Here is a 13,433-nt window from a genome sequence, read left to right on the forward strand (position 1 = left end):
ATGGGCCTGATTGGCTTAGCGGTGCGCTTGGGCTGAAGGATGAGGCCCGACTGAGCGGAGAAACGGCCGATAGAAGTGCGTAGAGGCTGAGATGGACGGTTGCTGGTTGCTGGACTGGTTGCTGGTGGCGATGGTGATGATGGTGGTGATGATTGTGATGTAAATGTGTGATTTGGGAATATTGTAAAGCGACGAGTCACTGGAGGTTCGAGTCGTGATGATGTTTTGCTGTCTTGTCTCGCTTCGCCTCGCCTTGCCTTGCGTCGCCTTTGTTCTTGCCGACGAGATTCCAGATCCATGCCCGAGATGGCTGCTGCAAGACCAAGACATCCATGGATATGCAAGAGACAAGAGACAAGAGACAGGTCACCGATTAGGGTTGCTGGTGGCGGAGAGACAAGCCAGTCAGAGGCCGCGAGAAGCCAAAAGTGGTGGCCTGACCATGCGTCTGGCACATGGCAAGAGTGCGCCCCGCGGCGTTGAGGGGTTCGCTGGGGGGGACTTGGCGGGCAGGTACCCGCTAACAGCGCTGAAGACGGGCAGCAGACAGAGGACAGCAGCGGGAAGACGAGGATCTACAGGTATTTGCTCGGGCGGTAGTCAAAGCTTGTTTTGGTCTTTTTTTAACCTGTTTCTGTTTCATCGAGAATGATGTGCTGCTTGCTGGTGACGAAAGGACGAGAGAGAGGAAGCGTTGATCAGGATTAAACACTGTTCCGTGTAAGAGGCAGCCTCAAGGCCACATGGGCACAGCACCAGAATAGGTTTGCATGTAGGGAGTATATGCCATTGCCACAATATCCCAGGCTCGTGTCATCACAAATAGGATTTCTATTCTTTGGCAATGACATGCCATTCGTATTTTCTGTTTAGCGACGCAGTACTTACCAGGTACCAGATGGATCAGCAACCCGCTCAGGCGCTTACAAGTACGCTATCCGTACCCACGCGGTGTGATACGATGCCTTTGAAGCCAATGATGAGTCGAAAATAATCGCTGGATGCCTTGAACAGGACCTGCTCCGTCATGACATTGAAATAGAAACCACATCCGCGTCTATCCGCCAAAGAGCGCTTGAGATGCCAGTAGATGCTGTACTATTGACGCCTAGTAAACCGGTGATGGACGGGTCCACGCCAACTCGCCATAAAACCCGCTACGGCACTGCCCCCTGTAACATCCAGCCCACAGGCATTCCCCCGTCTCTTACAGCGTTTGGCCGGTACTTGCCCGCCAGGTCACCCCGCCGTAGCCCTCACTAAAGCGTCCCCCCCTCCAGGGCCCTCCTGTCTCTCAAACGCCTAGCACGGCTTCGCATCTCCATCGGCTCCACCAGCTTCTCGCTCATCATCTCCCGTCCGTCCCTCTCTTTTCCCTTCTTCTTGCTCTCCAATCTCTCCAGCGCGTTTCCAGTAAACAAGCGGCCTTTTTTGTTCATTGCCTCTCCCTGTAGAGCCCACTCGCCTTCAGCATCGCATCACATCGCACCTGAAGCCGAACACCGCGACGCAGCCTGCCGCAATTCAAGTTCAATTTCCACTGCGAAAAGAGACAAAAGGAAAAAACCCCCCGATTGGCTGCAGAACACAAACGTCTTGCCGTCAACACAGACACGCAAAGAGATAAAGAACAAGAACAGGACTCCAGTCTCCATTGTTTTTGTTTCCAATCATCGCCTCGATCTGAACCCGGTCCAACCTGACACCAAACTTGCGACAACCGCCCAAGCCAAGCTTCGCACCTTAGCTGGCCCCCCCCTTGCTCAATCTCCATCACACACCAACTTACTCGCTCCTCTTCTCTCTCCTCTCCATCTCTGCATTGTCTGTCTGGATTGGAGCCCGTCACTCGCAGTCGCCAATCAGTCTAGCACGGAACCCCTGCCTTTGATAGGTCTCAAGTCCTGCCAGCGGGTCTCTCTCTCTTTTTTTCTCTCTCTGGTTAAAAAGGCTTCCAAGTCTCCAAAAACACCACCGCCATGCCTGTCTCCATAGACTCTGCTCGCCCAATCATGGCTCCTTCGGTATGTCTTTTGTCTCTCTCTCTCGCACTAAAGCTCCCTTCATTTGTAGCTCCATCCATCTAGTATGCTGTGCGTCTCTCGAGTCAGAGCTGCCAGCTTAGCATAGATAAGCTGCTCCAGTGTCGTGTGCGCGGCGCGCTTCTTTTCCCTCAACTCTCTCCTTCTCATCTAGCCTACTTGATCTACTTCAACTTCACTCCTCTAACCATGCGTCTACAGAACCGCGCTTCCCTCCGCTACAGCACCTACAGCATGGCTGCCCCGTCCGTGGCCATGTCTGTCCAGACCAACGACTCCCAACACGCCGAAATCCGCGAAATCGCCACCGGCCTTGATCGCATGGAGAACAAGGCCCTCTCGTCCCAGCGCGTCATCCTGACCGAGGAAAAGTACGAGCGCATGAGCAAGCTCGCCCTCGGCGCAAAGCTGGAGCGCGCCCTCGACCGTCGCATGAGCAGCCAGGACGCCGTCATGCGCCCCCGGAGAAAGACGACTTCGGCAGTCGAGAAGACCATCAGCGAGAAGGCCCAGTAAACGAAAACCAGCCATGTTGGATTATTCGATGACTGTGTCTTTTGATAGCAGCTTTTAATGCACCAAGAAGCTGCTCGCGACTCATTTACACCAACCACACCAAAAATCAGCCCCTATTTTTTGCATCATCTGGGATACAATGGAATATTTTTTCCACTGGAGGGGGGGGTCATTTTACTCGTTTTGCGGAATTGATAGAGATGAATTCAGTCCAACGCCACGGCATCCACTCACGACATACTCAAATGACAAATATCTCATTTCACATATACCCCTTGCGTCTTACATGATACACTCAACAACAACATCACATCTCCTAATTTCAATCTTTTTTTCTTTGCTCTGTTATGCTAGGAAGAATGGAAACTTTTGTTTATGCTTGTCTCTTTATTTTTTTCATTTCGTTGTTTGGAAAGGGTAACGGCGCTTAAAGAGGGGGGGCAGCGCGCGCGCGTCTTTAGCAGCCAGAAAAGCAGTCGATATAATATACAGGAGAATGATGATACTGTATTGACCTCAACTTGATTCCACCTATTATGCAATCTTTGGATATGCCTTTTCCAGACATCTCGATCGCCATGTAGGGAGAAACCATGACTTGCGTATTTTAAATTAGTACCTGCATGGCGCTACTCAAGCCTCTTTGCCGCTCTCTATTTTACTCCCGCAGCTCTAAACTCAAAAGCTTTGAGAAATATGACTCGTCTTTTTCGCCCAATTTGACTGACGCAAGGGAAAACAAGAGGCGATTAATCTAATCTAGTTCCCCTTGCGCCCAAAGCTCAAGCTACTGCTAGGAAGTAAATAGTTTGGCCTCAACTGCCGCCACGCACGGAGCAAGCCAACAGACATGACCAACAACAGCTGTGCCGTTTAAGCATGGCCATGTGTTTTTGGCTGTTGGTGCTTCTGCTGAGATTGAGATGCACGTGGCTTGCCGTTATTTCTCCACAGTCTTGTACCAAGTAAAGAGGACATTGCATGATATGGAGTTGACTTATACGCAAGTCAACTAAGCCCACATTGTGTGTATGCAGGTACAGCATGTAATCCCAGTTGAAAGTACAACCTTAATAACACTCCATGGTAATATCCAAGGACAGATTTTGAACACGACCAGCATTATGGGGCAAATGTCGAGTGTCTGTTGTGTGCATGTATAGCAGCCTAGTAGGTACTCAGGTATGTTGTGCCTTTGTTAAGCACCAGCTCATATGACGAGATGCATCTGCCTCTTATATGTCCTCGAGTACTACCAAGGTAGGTCGTAGGCACGACAAGACAAAGAGGATAAATGAACCCTCCCCAACGCCATCTTCCATTCTCGGCACCTCTATCCAATCAAGCATACACGGAATGTATCCAGTAGGCACGCGACACACGCATGCATCCAATCTAGGAGTCGACGTCTTTGTCGTCTTCAAAGGCGTTTCAAAGGCTTTCTGTGAGGACCGTATATGAAGAGGGAATGCTCGCCACCAGCCTATATGTATATAAAAGTCCCGGCCTTCAGCGATGAGAGCCATAGGAGCAGCATCTTCAACCTCTTCAACACTCAGCTCGAATGGCGTCGTTGAATAGCCATGCCACGTCATGGCCTTCTTCGAAAGCTCTTGCGTGACTTGGGGAATACAGCTAGCCCCTCGCAGTCTCACGAAGATGAAGCAAGAGCAAATGTTAAGATCCACTCGTTTCCTCCGAGAGCAGATATGCCACCACCCGAGATATCCAAGATATCCAGTTCAGCGTGTAGAGTTAGTAACTGGCTTCCATTCTGTACTTGCTCCATGATGACCTTATGAAATGCAGTATCATCGCCGTTCATGGACTGGGTGGCAACTGGCTGAAGACGTGGGAGGCCAACGATGGGGCCATCTGGCTTCGAGATCGCTTGCCTCAGCTCCTCGCGGAGAGGAACATTCAAGCAAGGATTCTGTCTTTCGGATATAATGCCAACTTCATCTTTTTAAAAGCCGTAAACGACATCGAAATAGTTGCGGGGGAGCTCTTAAGCCGAATTGACAATGTTAGAACCACGGACGAGCAGAAGAAGACTCCCATCATTTTCGTTGCACACAGCCTAGGCGGCTTAGTGGTGAAAGCAGTCAGTTGCGCTTCCTAGATATCAAATCGTATACGTCATGCTAATGATATCTATCTCTATGGAGGCACTCAACAAAGCCTGGACGGAAAACTTTCACTACCAAAATATTGTTGACAAGGCTGCCGGCTGTGTCTTCCTGAGCGTTCCACATCAAGGGGCAGATTTGGCTAAAAATGCTGCCACCATTGTGACAGCGCTGAGTGGTCACGGTAACAACAAGCTTGTCAAGGCAATTATGAGGAGCTCCGAAGAGTGGAGGAAAGTTGGCCAGGAATTCGTATTTAGGACGGCGAATATATCCATTGCTACTGTTTTCGAGACTCAAAAGACGAATGGCATGATGGTAAGTCTTTGCGCTCCATATATCTCTTATATAGATGATTCACTTCTGACGATGATAGGTTGTCGATCAAGAATCAGCCAGGCTGGACCTCTATGGGGAGAGAACCGAAGGCTTGCCGAGATCAGATCATGGCAACATCTGCAAGTTCGGCGATAGCCCAGATGAAAGCGATCGATTCCGTGGACTTGGTTATCTCGTGACGGAGATGGTCGAATCTGCCTTGGAGAGAGGTCAGTGATGAGATTCTACAAGTGCAGAGCCTTGTCCACTTACGTTCATTCTGATACATAAACTAATATACTTGCTCGTGTATTGTAGCCACCTGATCGTCGTTGACGGAAGAAAGAGCCGCTGAAGAAGGGCTGACTCAAAACCCGGCTTTGGCGCATCCAGAACACTGGCATATAAGTAACGCTCTCATCCCTACCACAAGCTCACGCCAGATCGACAGTGTTGTCCAACATGATGCTTGGTTTAAAAATCAGGTCCAGCAAAATCTCTCTTCTAGCTCTGTGCATGACGAGCTAGCGGCCTCAAACTTCATGGCCGAGCAGCACTCAGTCAACACATTGAAACCACAGCTTCTTGACACTGGAAAAATGCCTTTGAATCCGGTTAACAATATACTCAATTACGACATACGGTGGCTAAAAAAAAAAACGTTTGGAGTTTGAGGACAATATAGATCATCTTTACTCTCCTTTTCACGTGTCTAGCAGCCCTATAAAATAGCCGACATGCTGTGGGAAAGTTGAAATACAAGCAAATCGAATTCCTGGAACATCAGAGAGAAATGGGCGGAGCAAATGTCTAGCCGGTGAGCTTTGGCTATTCGAACGAAGTGATTCTACCTACACTACACCTGAGCCACTTCGGGGCCAACGGCGATATCAAGTGTGCTTATATCGAGAAGCAGCGACTTGATCGCGATACCGCAGATTGTGTGAGGCAATGCGTTGGGCGATTAATGAATTAGATGGAAAATATTGGCGTTGATTTGAGCAACGATGCGGATCAAGATGATAAAGCGGCAGACTACTTAACGGGGCTAGACTTACGGATCAATTTGGGCAAAATAGAGGTTTTTAGAATAAGAGGTGGGCGGTTACTTCTTACACTTGTTGATTATATACCAGATAGCTAGTAGCTTTAATACCGGAATGGCGCATTATTATAGTACCAAATATACTTTATGTCTCAAGATATCTGTATAATACAGCAATACTGTCAACTCTGCATGGGTAGTTGAAATCAGACTTCATGACAACCAGGGTTCATGGGATAAGCTTGTTTATTGTGTATATGTCCTCTATAAGCAAGACAAAGCAGCCCAGCTAACATCGCAAGGAATGCCGCACATCAATACAGCATCGCAAACTGCCCAAATCAAAACTCCAAACGCCATTGTGCTTCCAAAGCCCCTAAACGTACACACTCAAACACCCCCTAAGCAGCCCGCACCTTTTCAATCCTCTCCTCAATATCCTTCAACAGCGTCATCAGATCCGCCTCCTCGCCCTCCATCTCCAACGCCCGCTTCACCCACTCCCGCGCCTCATCCAGCCTCCCCATCTCCGTCAAGCACCTGCCCCTCCTCCACCAGCCCTTTGCATTGCCCACCCGCCTCGCCTCGACGCTCGCCTCGGCATCCACCGCGCCCTCGGGCCAATTGCTCATGCCCATGTGCGCCTGCGCGCGATTCGCATACAGCATCGACACCTCCTCCCTCACCAGCGCGGCAGGCTCCCACAGCGGCCTCTGCAGCGCGGCCTCGATCCCTTGCGTGTACAGCTTGATCGCCTCGGCGTACTTTTGCTTGCGGTACTCTGCGTTGCCGTTGTCGCGCAGCTTGGAGACGTTGGCGGTGCGCTTGGGGTTGACGGGGATCGGAGGAGGGGGCACCAGCGGGATGGCGCCGGGCGGCACTTCGATGCTGAGGATGGCGCGGTGGAGCGTGTTGAGCTTGTCGAGCTCGGCGGCGAGGGCGCGCGACGGCCTGCTGCCGGAGGGGAGGATGGCTTTGGACTGGGGGTCCATGTGGATGGGGAGCATGCTGAAGTGGTCGAGGTCCGACATGATGGCGGTTTCGACAGTCTCTGGGACTTGGTCTATGGGGAGTGTGGCTGTTCAATTTGGAAAGGATCTTTGTCTTGTTTCTGTAAAGATGTAATTGTATGTGACTTGAAGACGAGAAAAGAATCAAAGCGCGCCAATGACTTGCGCTGACAAGTTGTTGCAGAAAAGAAAAGCGACGAAGCACATGTGTCGCCAAAGCATGTCAGTGAGGACACCTCTCATTGCGCCGGCCCCAGAAAGTTGTTTATCTTATCAGCACATGACTGTGGGGTGTTTCGCTACAAGTGCCAAAGCGCTAAGACTTGCGACTTTGAGTTGTGGATGATGAACTTGAAGCATGGCCTTACCCTAAAAGGTTCAATTCATGATTATCAAAATTGGTATTTCGTAGACATGTGATTGTGGTGGACATTAGAGATGCTGTAGATGACGAGTTAGTGATAGTACACATGGATCTACACAAATACTAAGAAATGCACACGCGGAGAGAATCTATGGATTATGTGAATAGGAAACAAATGTTTGATCAGGTCAAAGAGTTGACGTAGAAAATAAATGTGGACGTCATCAAAATGATAGGTAGAACCTCAAAGTCAGTCAAATTACACCATCAATAATGCAACGCAAGACCACGGATAAAATCACACAATCAAAAGAACCAAATTCAATAATCACACGTCATCATTAATTGTTCAAAGCATTTATCATTTCCGTCTACTCCTAGTATTTGTGCAATGCTAGACACCTCTTTTTGCTCAGAGAAAGGGTATGATCATCACTTGCCCATCTCCTCTCCCACGTCCCCCAATTCCTTGTCGCCGACTCACTTTTTTTTTCTTTGTTGCTCCGTAATAAGCCGGGGAATAGCGTCCTTGAGCAGCAGTAAAAGGGCCATCGCGGGTCAGATATAAGTAGAAAAAAAATAAGAAACCGTTTCCTTGCCCAAGTCCTGTTCCCCAATCCCAATCCGATTGTTCCCTGTCAAGCAGAAACCAAAAACGCAAAACGAGCCACATTACAACGTCGCATCAGTCCATCCGCTGTCACCCTCACGAGGGAGAAGAAGGAAAAAAAAATGAATCATTTTCCCTTGTTCTCACGTTTGTTTCGTGCTGATTGTTGGGGTTTCCTGTGCTTTATTTTCTCTGTGGACTTGGGTTATGGGTTCCGATGACAAAGAGAGAGATTGTTCATAAAGACAATGATTTGAGGAAAAAAAAAAGTTCCCATCCGCCCCCCAAAAAGCCCGCCGCCCTTGCCATCACTCAGCAAATCAAGTATAATTCCTTTGTGAACCGCCGCGCCAATCTAATGAAACGCACGAGAAAAAGACAATGCGAAGTACCAAGGTGTTCCCCCCCGGCAGGGGAATCCTAGGAATGGCCAGCTTAGTAGCCATAAGCCGCAAGGGCCTTCGCGGTCTCCTCCTTGACCGAGGCGTTCTTCTTCGCGTCGGACAGTTGTCGTGCAGCAACCTTCTTGCGCTCGTAGTAGGCAGCGCCCTTGGCCTTCCGTCTCTCCTCCAGACTGCATTTGAAAGTCAGTATTTCGATTTCCATCACATTTTCACTCAAACAGCATCAAGGGATATTGACATACCGGGCAACGACGTCCTGGTACTTCCAGCCGACCTCGTGGCTGAGACGGCCAACGGTACAGTACTTGCGACCGGGCTGCAGTCTCAGGACACGGAGGGCCTGGGGAACGACCATCTTCTTCTTCTTATCGTAGGGGGGAGGGACACCCTCGAAGACCTTGAGGCGCTCCAGAGCGGCGGCACCGCGGGCGGTCTTGTGAGGAATCATACCACGGACGGCCTTGTAGAAGATTCTGGAGGGGGCGCGGAAGTGGAAGGGACCTGAGACACATTCATTAATATCCTCGAAACGCAGTCAAAAGAGGGTCGTTGGAGTCGCAAACTCACCACCGCGAGTGGGGTTGTATCGGGTCATCTTGCGCAGGTAGGCGTGGTACTTGACTGCTCGAAATGTCAGTATTCTTGTCTTTCTTCTCAAGTCGATTCGCATGTGTATTCTAGCGATTGCTCGTCCAGGCCGACTCCGGAGAGTGGCTCCAGCTCAAAACAAGAAATCGCATAGAATGGAGTTCGGGTGGGCGGTAGGAGATGATGGACGTACGCTTGGCGCGGAAGAACTCTCCAGAGATGTTGAGGGCCTCGCAGCGGACGACAACAACCTTCTGGCCGTTGAGGAGCTGCTTGGCGACAATGGAGGCGAGACGACCAAGGAGATGGCCCTTGCCGTCAACGACGACCTAGAAGAGATGCATGTTAGCATTCGACGTCCGTATGTGTATGTATGCATGCACATGTTGTTTGTGTCTCGTCTCGTCGTAAATCGAATGTCGTGTCGTGCTAAAGACGAGAAGCGACAGCAGCGATTGCCATCCAGCGCAAAACAAAAAAGCAAAATCATGATTCCATCTCCAGCAGTTCCAATCCCATGCTCCCATTCAGTTGCCATGCCGTTGCAATTGTGCGCAAGCATCCACCTCTTCCATTCCCTTCTTTGGCACTTCGACAAGAACGATTTCGGATTCCCAAGGCGAAGACAACAAACATGTGCGTGCGTGCTCATCACGGGGATTATCTGCTGGTGCATAGTACTCACAACCGACTCGAACGACGACATCGTACCGGTTTCCTTTCGGGGGGGTTGGAAAGAAAAAGGTGGAAAAGAAAGAAAGACACACAAACCCTCACCGGCGAGAATTTGTTGCTGTGACTTGCTGTGGGTTAGTCGTCCCTGGGCAAAAGTTGGTGGAAGTGAGTCGCGATACCAAGTAGGACGGGCGAGAAAATCGGAGTGCCGACTTGGGGCTGGTTGTGCCTTTGGAACCAGGGCGCCTAGCCGCTTCGGGCAAGGGTGGGTTCCGGGGCAGGCGAAGAAGGGCACGCAGGTTGGTGGTGCTTAGGGCTGCGAGACCTAGAGGGCCTGGGCCGACGATTTGCCGGGGCATGGCGGCGCTTTGGCTGGTGACGACTTTGGACGATGCACGTGATTGCGACCGATGTGCCCGTGAATGAGCTTCTAATATGGGGCACAGCAGTGTTGATGATGTAAATGAAGCTGTCAACCTGTCTATCCTACTGAGATGGCGATGATATTTTAGAATATACTTTTCCGTCCTATTGCCCAGAAGGGAGTCAAACAGACAAAAATCAAATAGCCAAGAATAAGCCTGTGGTTGTGAATTCTCATATTAATCGCCAGAAAATGATTCTATATCGCCATGCATCATCGTCAATCTGTACAATATGCCACTCCTCCACTCTTTCCAGAGTCATCTCTCAACACACCCACCCGCCCATTCTTTCAGCGTCCATCTTCTCTTTCCACAACATGCGATAGGATCAGCAGCTTCCTTTCCTTCTTTCTAATTCTTTGTTATACTAATGAGCTGCGAAAATGTAGACGTGGAAAAAAAAAAAAAGGTCTAGTGTCTCGCTCATGGACCAGTGGCTGCGGTATCATCGTCCCAGCGCCCACTCCGCCATTCGTCTCTTTTTGTAAAAAAACAACGCCATTTATCTGCACCCAACAGTCTTTTTTTTAAATATATGTGTATGTTTTGCGTAAAAACAGAGAAAAAAGAGTGAAGAGTTGTATGCAGTATAAACCAAAAGGCCAAACAGGCAACTCAGCGCAAAACAAAACAGAAGGAATAATCATTATAATCGCGACAAGAATAGAAAAGGGCGCATGCGAGACAGTCATGATGCCTTTGCGGTGTCTAGTTGCTTGAGCACCTCTTGGGTCCGTCGAACGAGCTCCTTTCGCCTCTGTCGAATCTCATCGATACCCTCAGTCTCTACGCCATCCAGTTTCAAAATGACTTGCTGCAAGACAGTTTCGGATATTTTCCTGTGCTCGTCCTCCCGCTTCTTGGCGTCTTTGGGGGGGCGCGTCGATGTAGTCCAAGCAGAGAGGCAGCCACTTGGACCGGAACTCGTCTTCAATCTCATCCAACTTTTTCGAAGCAGCATTGATGACGGCGCCATTTGCGGCGTCGCCGTTTGATCCGCTGTCGAGAGGGCTGGTCGGGGATCCGGGGTCATTCTTGTCCGATTTCCTCTTGCTTCCCTTCTTCTTCTTCTTGGATTTTGAAGACTTGGAGTCGTGTCGAGACGGCTCATTGACAGTGATGACGTCTTCATCCGACCGATCGCTGTTCTCGTCGTCCCCGTCGGGTATGACGGCCATGAGCTCGCTCTTGTTTTTGACTCCGTATTGGCGAATCGGCAGCGACGACTCCTTCAGCTGCTTGCCCTTGTAGAGGAGCTTGATGCGACGGGTGGTGCGTGATGACAGTTCCATCATGAGGCCGACGCGATCTCGCACATCCTTGACGTACAGCTTGCCATCGCCGATCGAGTAGGCCGGGAAGTGCGCCGGATACGTTATGCCCTTGTGTTTGATGACCAGGATGTCGTCTTCAAGGTCCGAAGGTCCCCTGGATGGCGGCCGAGGAAAGTGGCGAGTGTCGATGTACTCAACCCTGGGATCGTCCAGGTCCTGGGCGGGGATGTAGCTGAAGTCTTCGTTTGTGATGTCGGGCACGCCGCCGGGCATGGCGCCGAAGCTCTGCTCGCGGTTGAGCGACCAGCCGAACCGCGACATGGTGATGGGGAGGGCCACTAGGGCAGCGAGGCCGCTGTAGACGTACGTGGGCGGGACTCCCAGCGTCCCCGAGATGTACTCGCTCGACTCCTGGAAGGCGGCCGAGAGGTTTGTGAGGGTGCCGTTGAGGTAGTTGGCGATGAGATGCTGCAGGGCACCGGAAGATGCCACGACGGGCTCGCTGGAATCCACCTTGGCGTCTTGGATATCAAGGTGGCCCTGACGGAGGACACCTTTGCAGCTGGGAAAACGGAGGGAGAGGGAGAGAAGAAGAAGAGAAGGAAAAAGCCGGTTGTCTGGCCTGGATGCGCCCTCTCGCCGTCTTCTGTGTGTATTGACGAATGACGAATGACCGACGAACGAGTAAAGATTGATCGCGGGGTCGTGTCGTGGGGCGGAAAGCAAGGCTGAGCGAAAACTAAGACGTGCGGCGAATTGGCTTCGTGGGAGGCTGCGATTGGGTGCAGATGCAGGTTGGCCACAGGAACCGGCGGCGATCACGGGCCTAGCCGAAACGACAGGACAGGACCGGCCTTGGAGGTGAGGCTGTTGGACCGGCCAGCGCAGAGTTGTGGCGATTCGCTCTTCTCTCTTCTCGGCAGCACCGCCCAGCAACGGTCCTCGCGATGGCGGCTAGTGGCTTCGGGCAGGGCCAGGCTGTGGTGTCGAGCCGGTGATGCAGGCGAGATGGATTGGACGAGACGGCGGATGGTGTATGGACGAGAAATATGGGGAGGTCAATTTGAATGATTTTCTCGGTCTGGGCGCCAACTTTTATTGGGCGTCAGCGGGTTGGAGAACTGGCGGGGCGCTTCTGGGGGGGCTCTGGGGCCTTCGGATAGCGCCTGAGGCCTGCTGGGACCGCTAAGAGCCTGTAGCTGCTGACGTACAGCGCTCTGGTCACTGATCCGTTGAAGCTTTTAGTCTGTGCTGGTCCTTGTTGTACCTGACTCCAAAGCATCGGTACAGACAGGCATACAGCCTTGGAAGTGAACCTCGAGTTCCAATAGCGGACTTGAGCAGCCCCAAGGTTGCCCTGATGCCCTTCCACAGCGAGTCGTGTTGCTGACGCTCGTTGCCATCCTGTCTGTACTAAACTAAACGCATACGCATCTCGTCCATGTGGTCTCGAGACGAATGCCTTGGCAAGCAAGGTTCGCATATGCGTATATAAGTAGGCATCTTGCTTAGCGTGAGACTGCTGCTGAGCCGTCATCACATGTCCCGCCAATGAGGCATCTCGCAGATCATCGCGGTCTGGCCCTTGGCCACAGACGCTTTTATTTGTAGCATCGCCAACACTCAAAAGCCGAAAACCACATCCGAGACTGCGGCTCTCGCTCCACCTCCCAGAAGCGCCGCCCTGCCTCTTTTCTATCCTATTATATTGCTCCTTTGTCAAGTTCCCTGTTACCACCCCGGAATTGCATCTCAGTTACCCCGGAAATCTGCGTCTCTAGCCTCAAAGGGGCAATGATCCAGGTTCCCCGCGAACTTGGCTGGCAACTGACCCTCATATGCTGCTAGTAGTAGTAGATTGTACATGATTCCAGCTATAGTGATGTTGTTGATTCCGTAAATACTTACTACATCTGTAATCTGCGGGGGGGCTGGGCCTATCTGCCGTTGGCTGCTCCCGAAGCCATGGCTTGCCGTGCTTGACTCGAAGCAGCCACGGCTCATTGGCTAGCGGACTCTAATACACAGTTGCT

General features: G+C 51.1%; 6 protein-coding genes across 6 annotated transcripts; 2 read left to right on the top strand and 4 right to left on the bottom strand.

Annotated features, from left to right (window-relative positions):
* Positions 1–15: 15 nt before the first annotated feature.
* TrAtP1_010713 (uncharacterized protein) lies at positions 16–330 on the bottom strand (the record flags this gene model as incomplete). Its single annotated transcript, XM_066114819.1, has 1 exon — positions 16–330. The coding sequence occupies one exon, from the start codon at positions 328–330 to the stop codon at positions 16–18; it is 315 nt and encodes a 104-aa protein (XP_065970916.1).
* A 1,649-nt stretch (positions 331–1,979) lies between these two features.
* TrAtP1_010714 (uncharacterized protein) lies at positions 1,980–2,558 on the top strand (the record flags this gene model as incomplete). The annotated part of the gene is made up of 2 exons (XM_014092176.1): positions 1,980–2,024; positions 2,244–2,558. 2 exons carry the CDS (start codon positions 1,980–1,982, stop codon positions 2,556–2,558), a joined length of 360 nt encoding a protein of 119 aa, XP_013947651.1.
* Positions 2,559–4,356: 1,798 nt separating this feature from the next.
* Positions 4,357–5,243, top strand: TrAtP1_010715 (uncharacterized protein; the record flags this gene model as incomplete). Its single annotated transcript, XM_014092177.2, has 3 exons — positions 4,357–4,662; positions 4,727–5,005; positions 5,064–5,243. The coding sequence occupies 3 exons, from the start codon at positions 4,357–4,359 to the stop codon at positions 5,241–5,243; spliced, it is 765 nt and encodes a 254-aa protein (XP_013947652.2).
* A 1,037-nt stretch (positions 5,244–6,280) lies between these two features.
* On the bottom strand, positions 6,281–7,324 carry TrAtP1_010716 (uncharacterized protein). The gene has a single exon (XM_014092178.2). It carries the CDS (start codon positions 7,079–7,081, stop codon positions 6,452–6,454), a length of 630 nt encoding a protein of 209 aa, XP_013947653.1. The 5' UTR covers positions 7,082–7,324; the 3' UTR covers positions 6,281–6,451.
* A 441-nt stretch (positions 7,325–7,765) lies between these two features.
* Positions 7,766–9,876, bottom strand: TrAtP1_010717 (60S ribosomal protein uL13). Its single transcript, XM_014092179.2, has 5 exons — positions 9,712–9,876; positions 9,220–9,355; positions 9,006–9,059; positions 8,681–8,939; positions 7,766–8,608 (listed from the first exon to the last, which is right to left on the bottom strand). The coding sequence occupies exons 1-5, from the start codon at positions 9,730–9,732 to the stop codon at positions 8,470–8,472; spliced, it is 609 nt and encodes a 202-aa protein (XP_013947654.1). The 5' UTR covers positions 9,733–9,876; the 3' UTR covers positions 7,766–8,469.
* A 1,029-nt stretch (positions 9,877–10,905) lies between these two features.
* On the bottom strand, positions 10,906–11,721 carry TrAtP1_010718 (uncharacterized protein; the record flags this gene model as incomplete). The annotated part of the gene is made up of 1 exon (XM_014092180.2): positions 10,906–11,721. The coding sequence occupies one exon, from the start codon at positions 11,719–11,721 to the stop codon at positions 10,906–10,908; it is 816 nt and encodes a 271-aa protein (XP_013947655.2).
* Between the last annotated feature and the right edge of the window lie 1,712 nt (positions 11,722–13,433).

The sequence above is a fragment of the Trichoderma atroviride genome, chromosome 6 (genome assembly GCF_020647795.1).
Source record: "Trichoderma atroviride chromosome 6, complete sequence".
In the NCBI taxonomy this organism is placed as follows: domain Eukaryota; kingdom Fungi; phylum Ascomycota; class Sordariomycetes; order Hypocreales; family Hypocreaceae; genus Trichoderma; species Trichoderma atroviride.

What these genes read in the sequence shown, in the direction of transcription:
- TrAtP1_010716 (XM_014092178.2), bottom strand. Translation starts at nt 7,081, where the DNA reads ATGTCGGACCTCGACCACTTCAGCATGCTCCCCATCCACATGGACCCC.
- TrAtP1_010717 (XM_014092179.2), bottom strand. Translation starts at nt 9,732, where the DNA reads ATGTCGTCGTTCGAGTCGGTT. An exon ending in ATACAACCCCACTCGCGGTG is followed by an intron (nt 8,940 to 9,005) that starts GTGAGTTTGCGA and finishes AATGTGTCTCAG; the next exon opens with GTCCCTTCCACTTCCGCGCC. An exon ending in TACCAGGACGTCGTTGCCCG is followed by an intron (nt 8,609 to 8,680) that starts GTATGTCAATAT and finishes TTTCAAATGCAG; the next exon opens with TCTGGAGGAGAGACGGAAGG.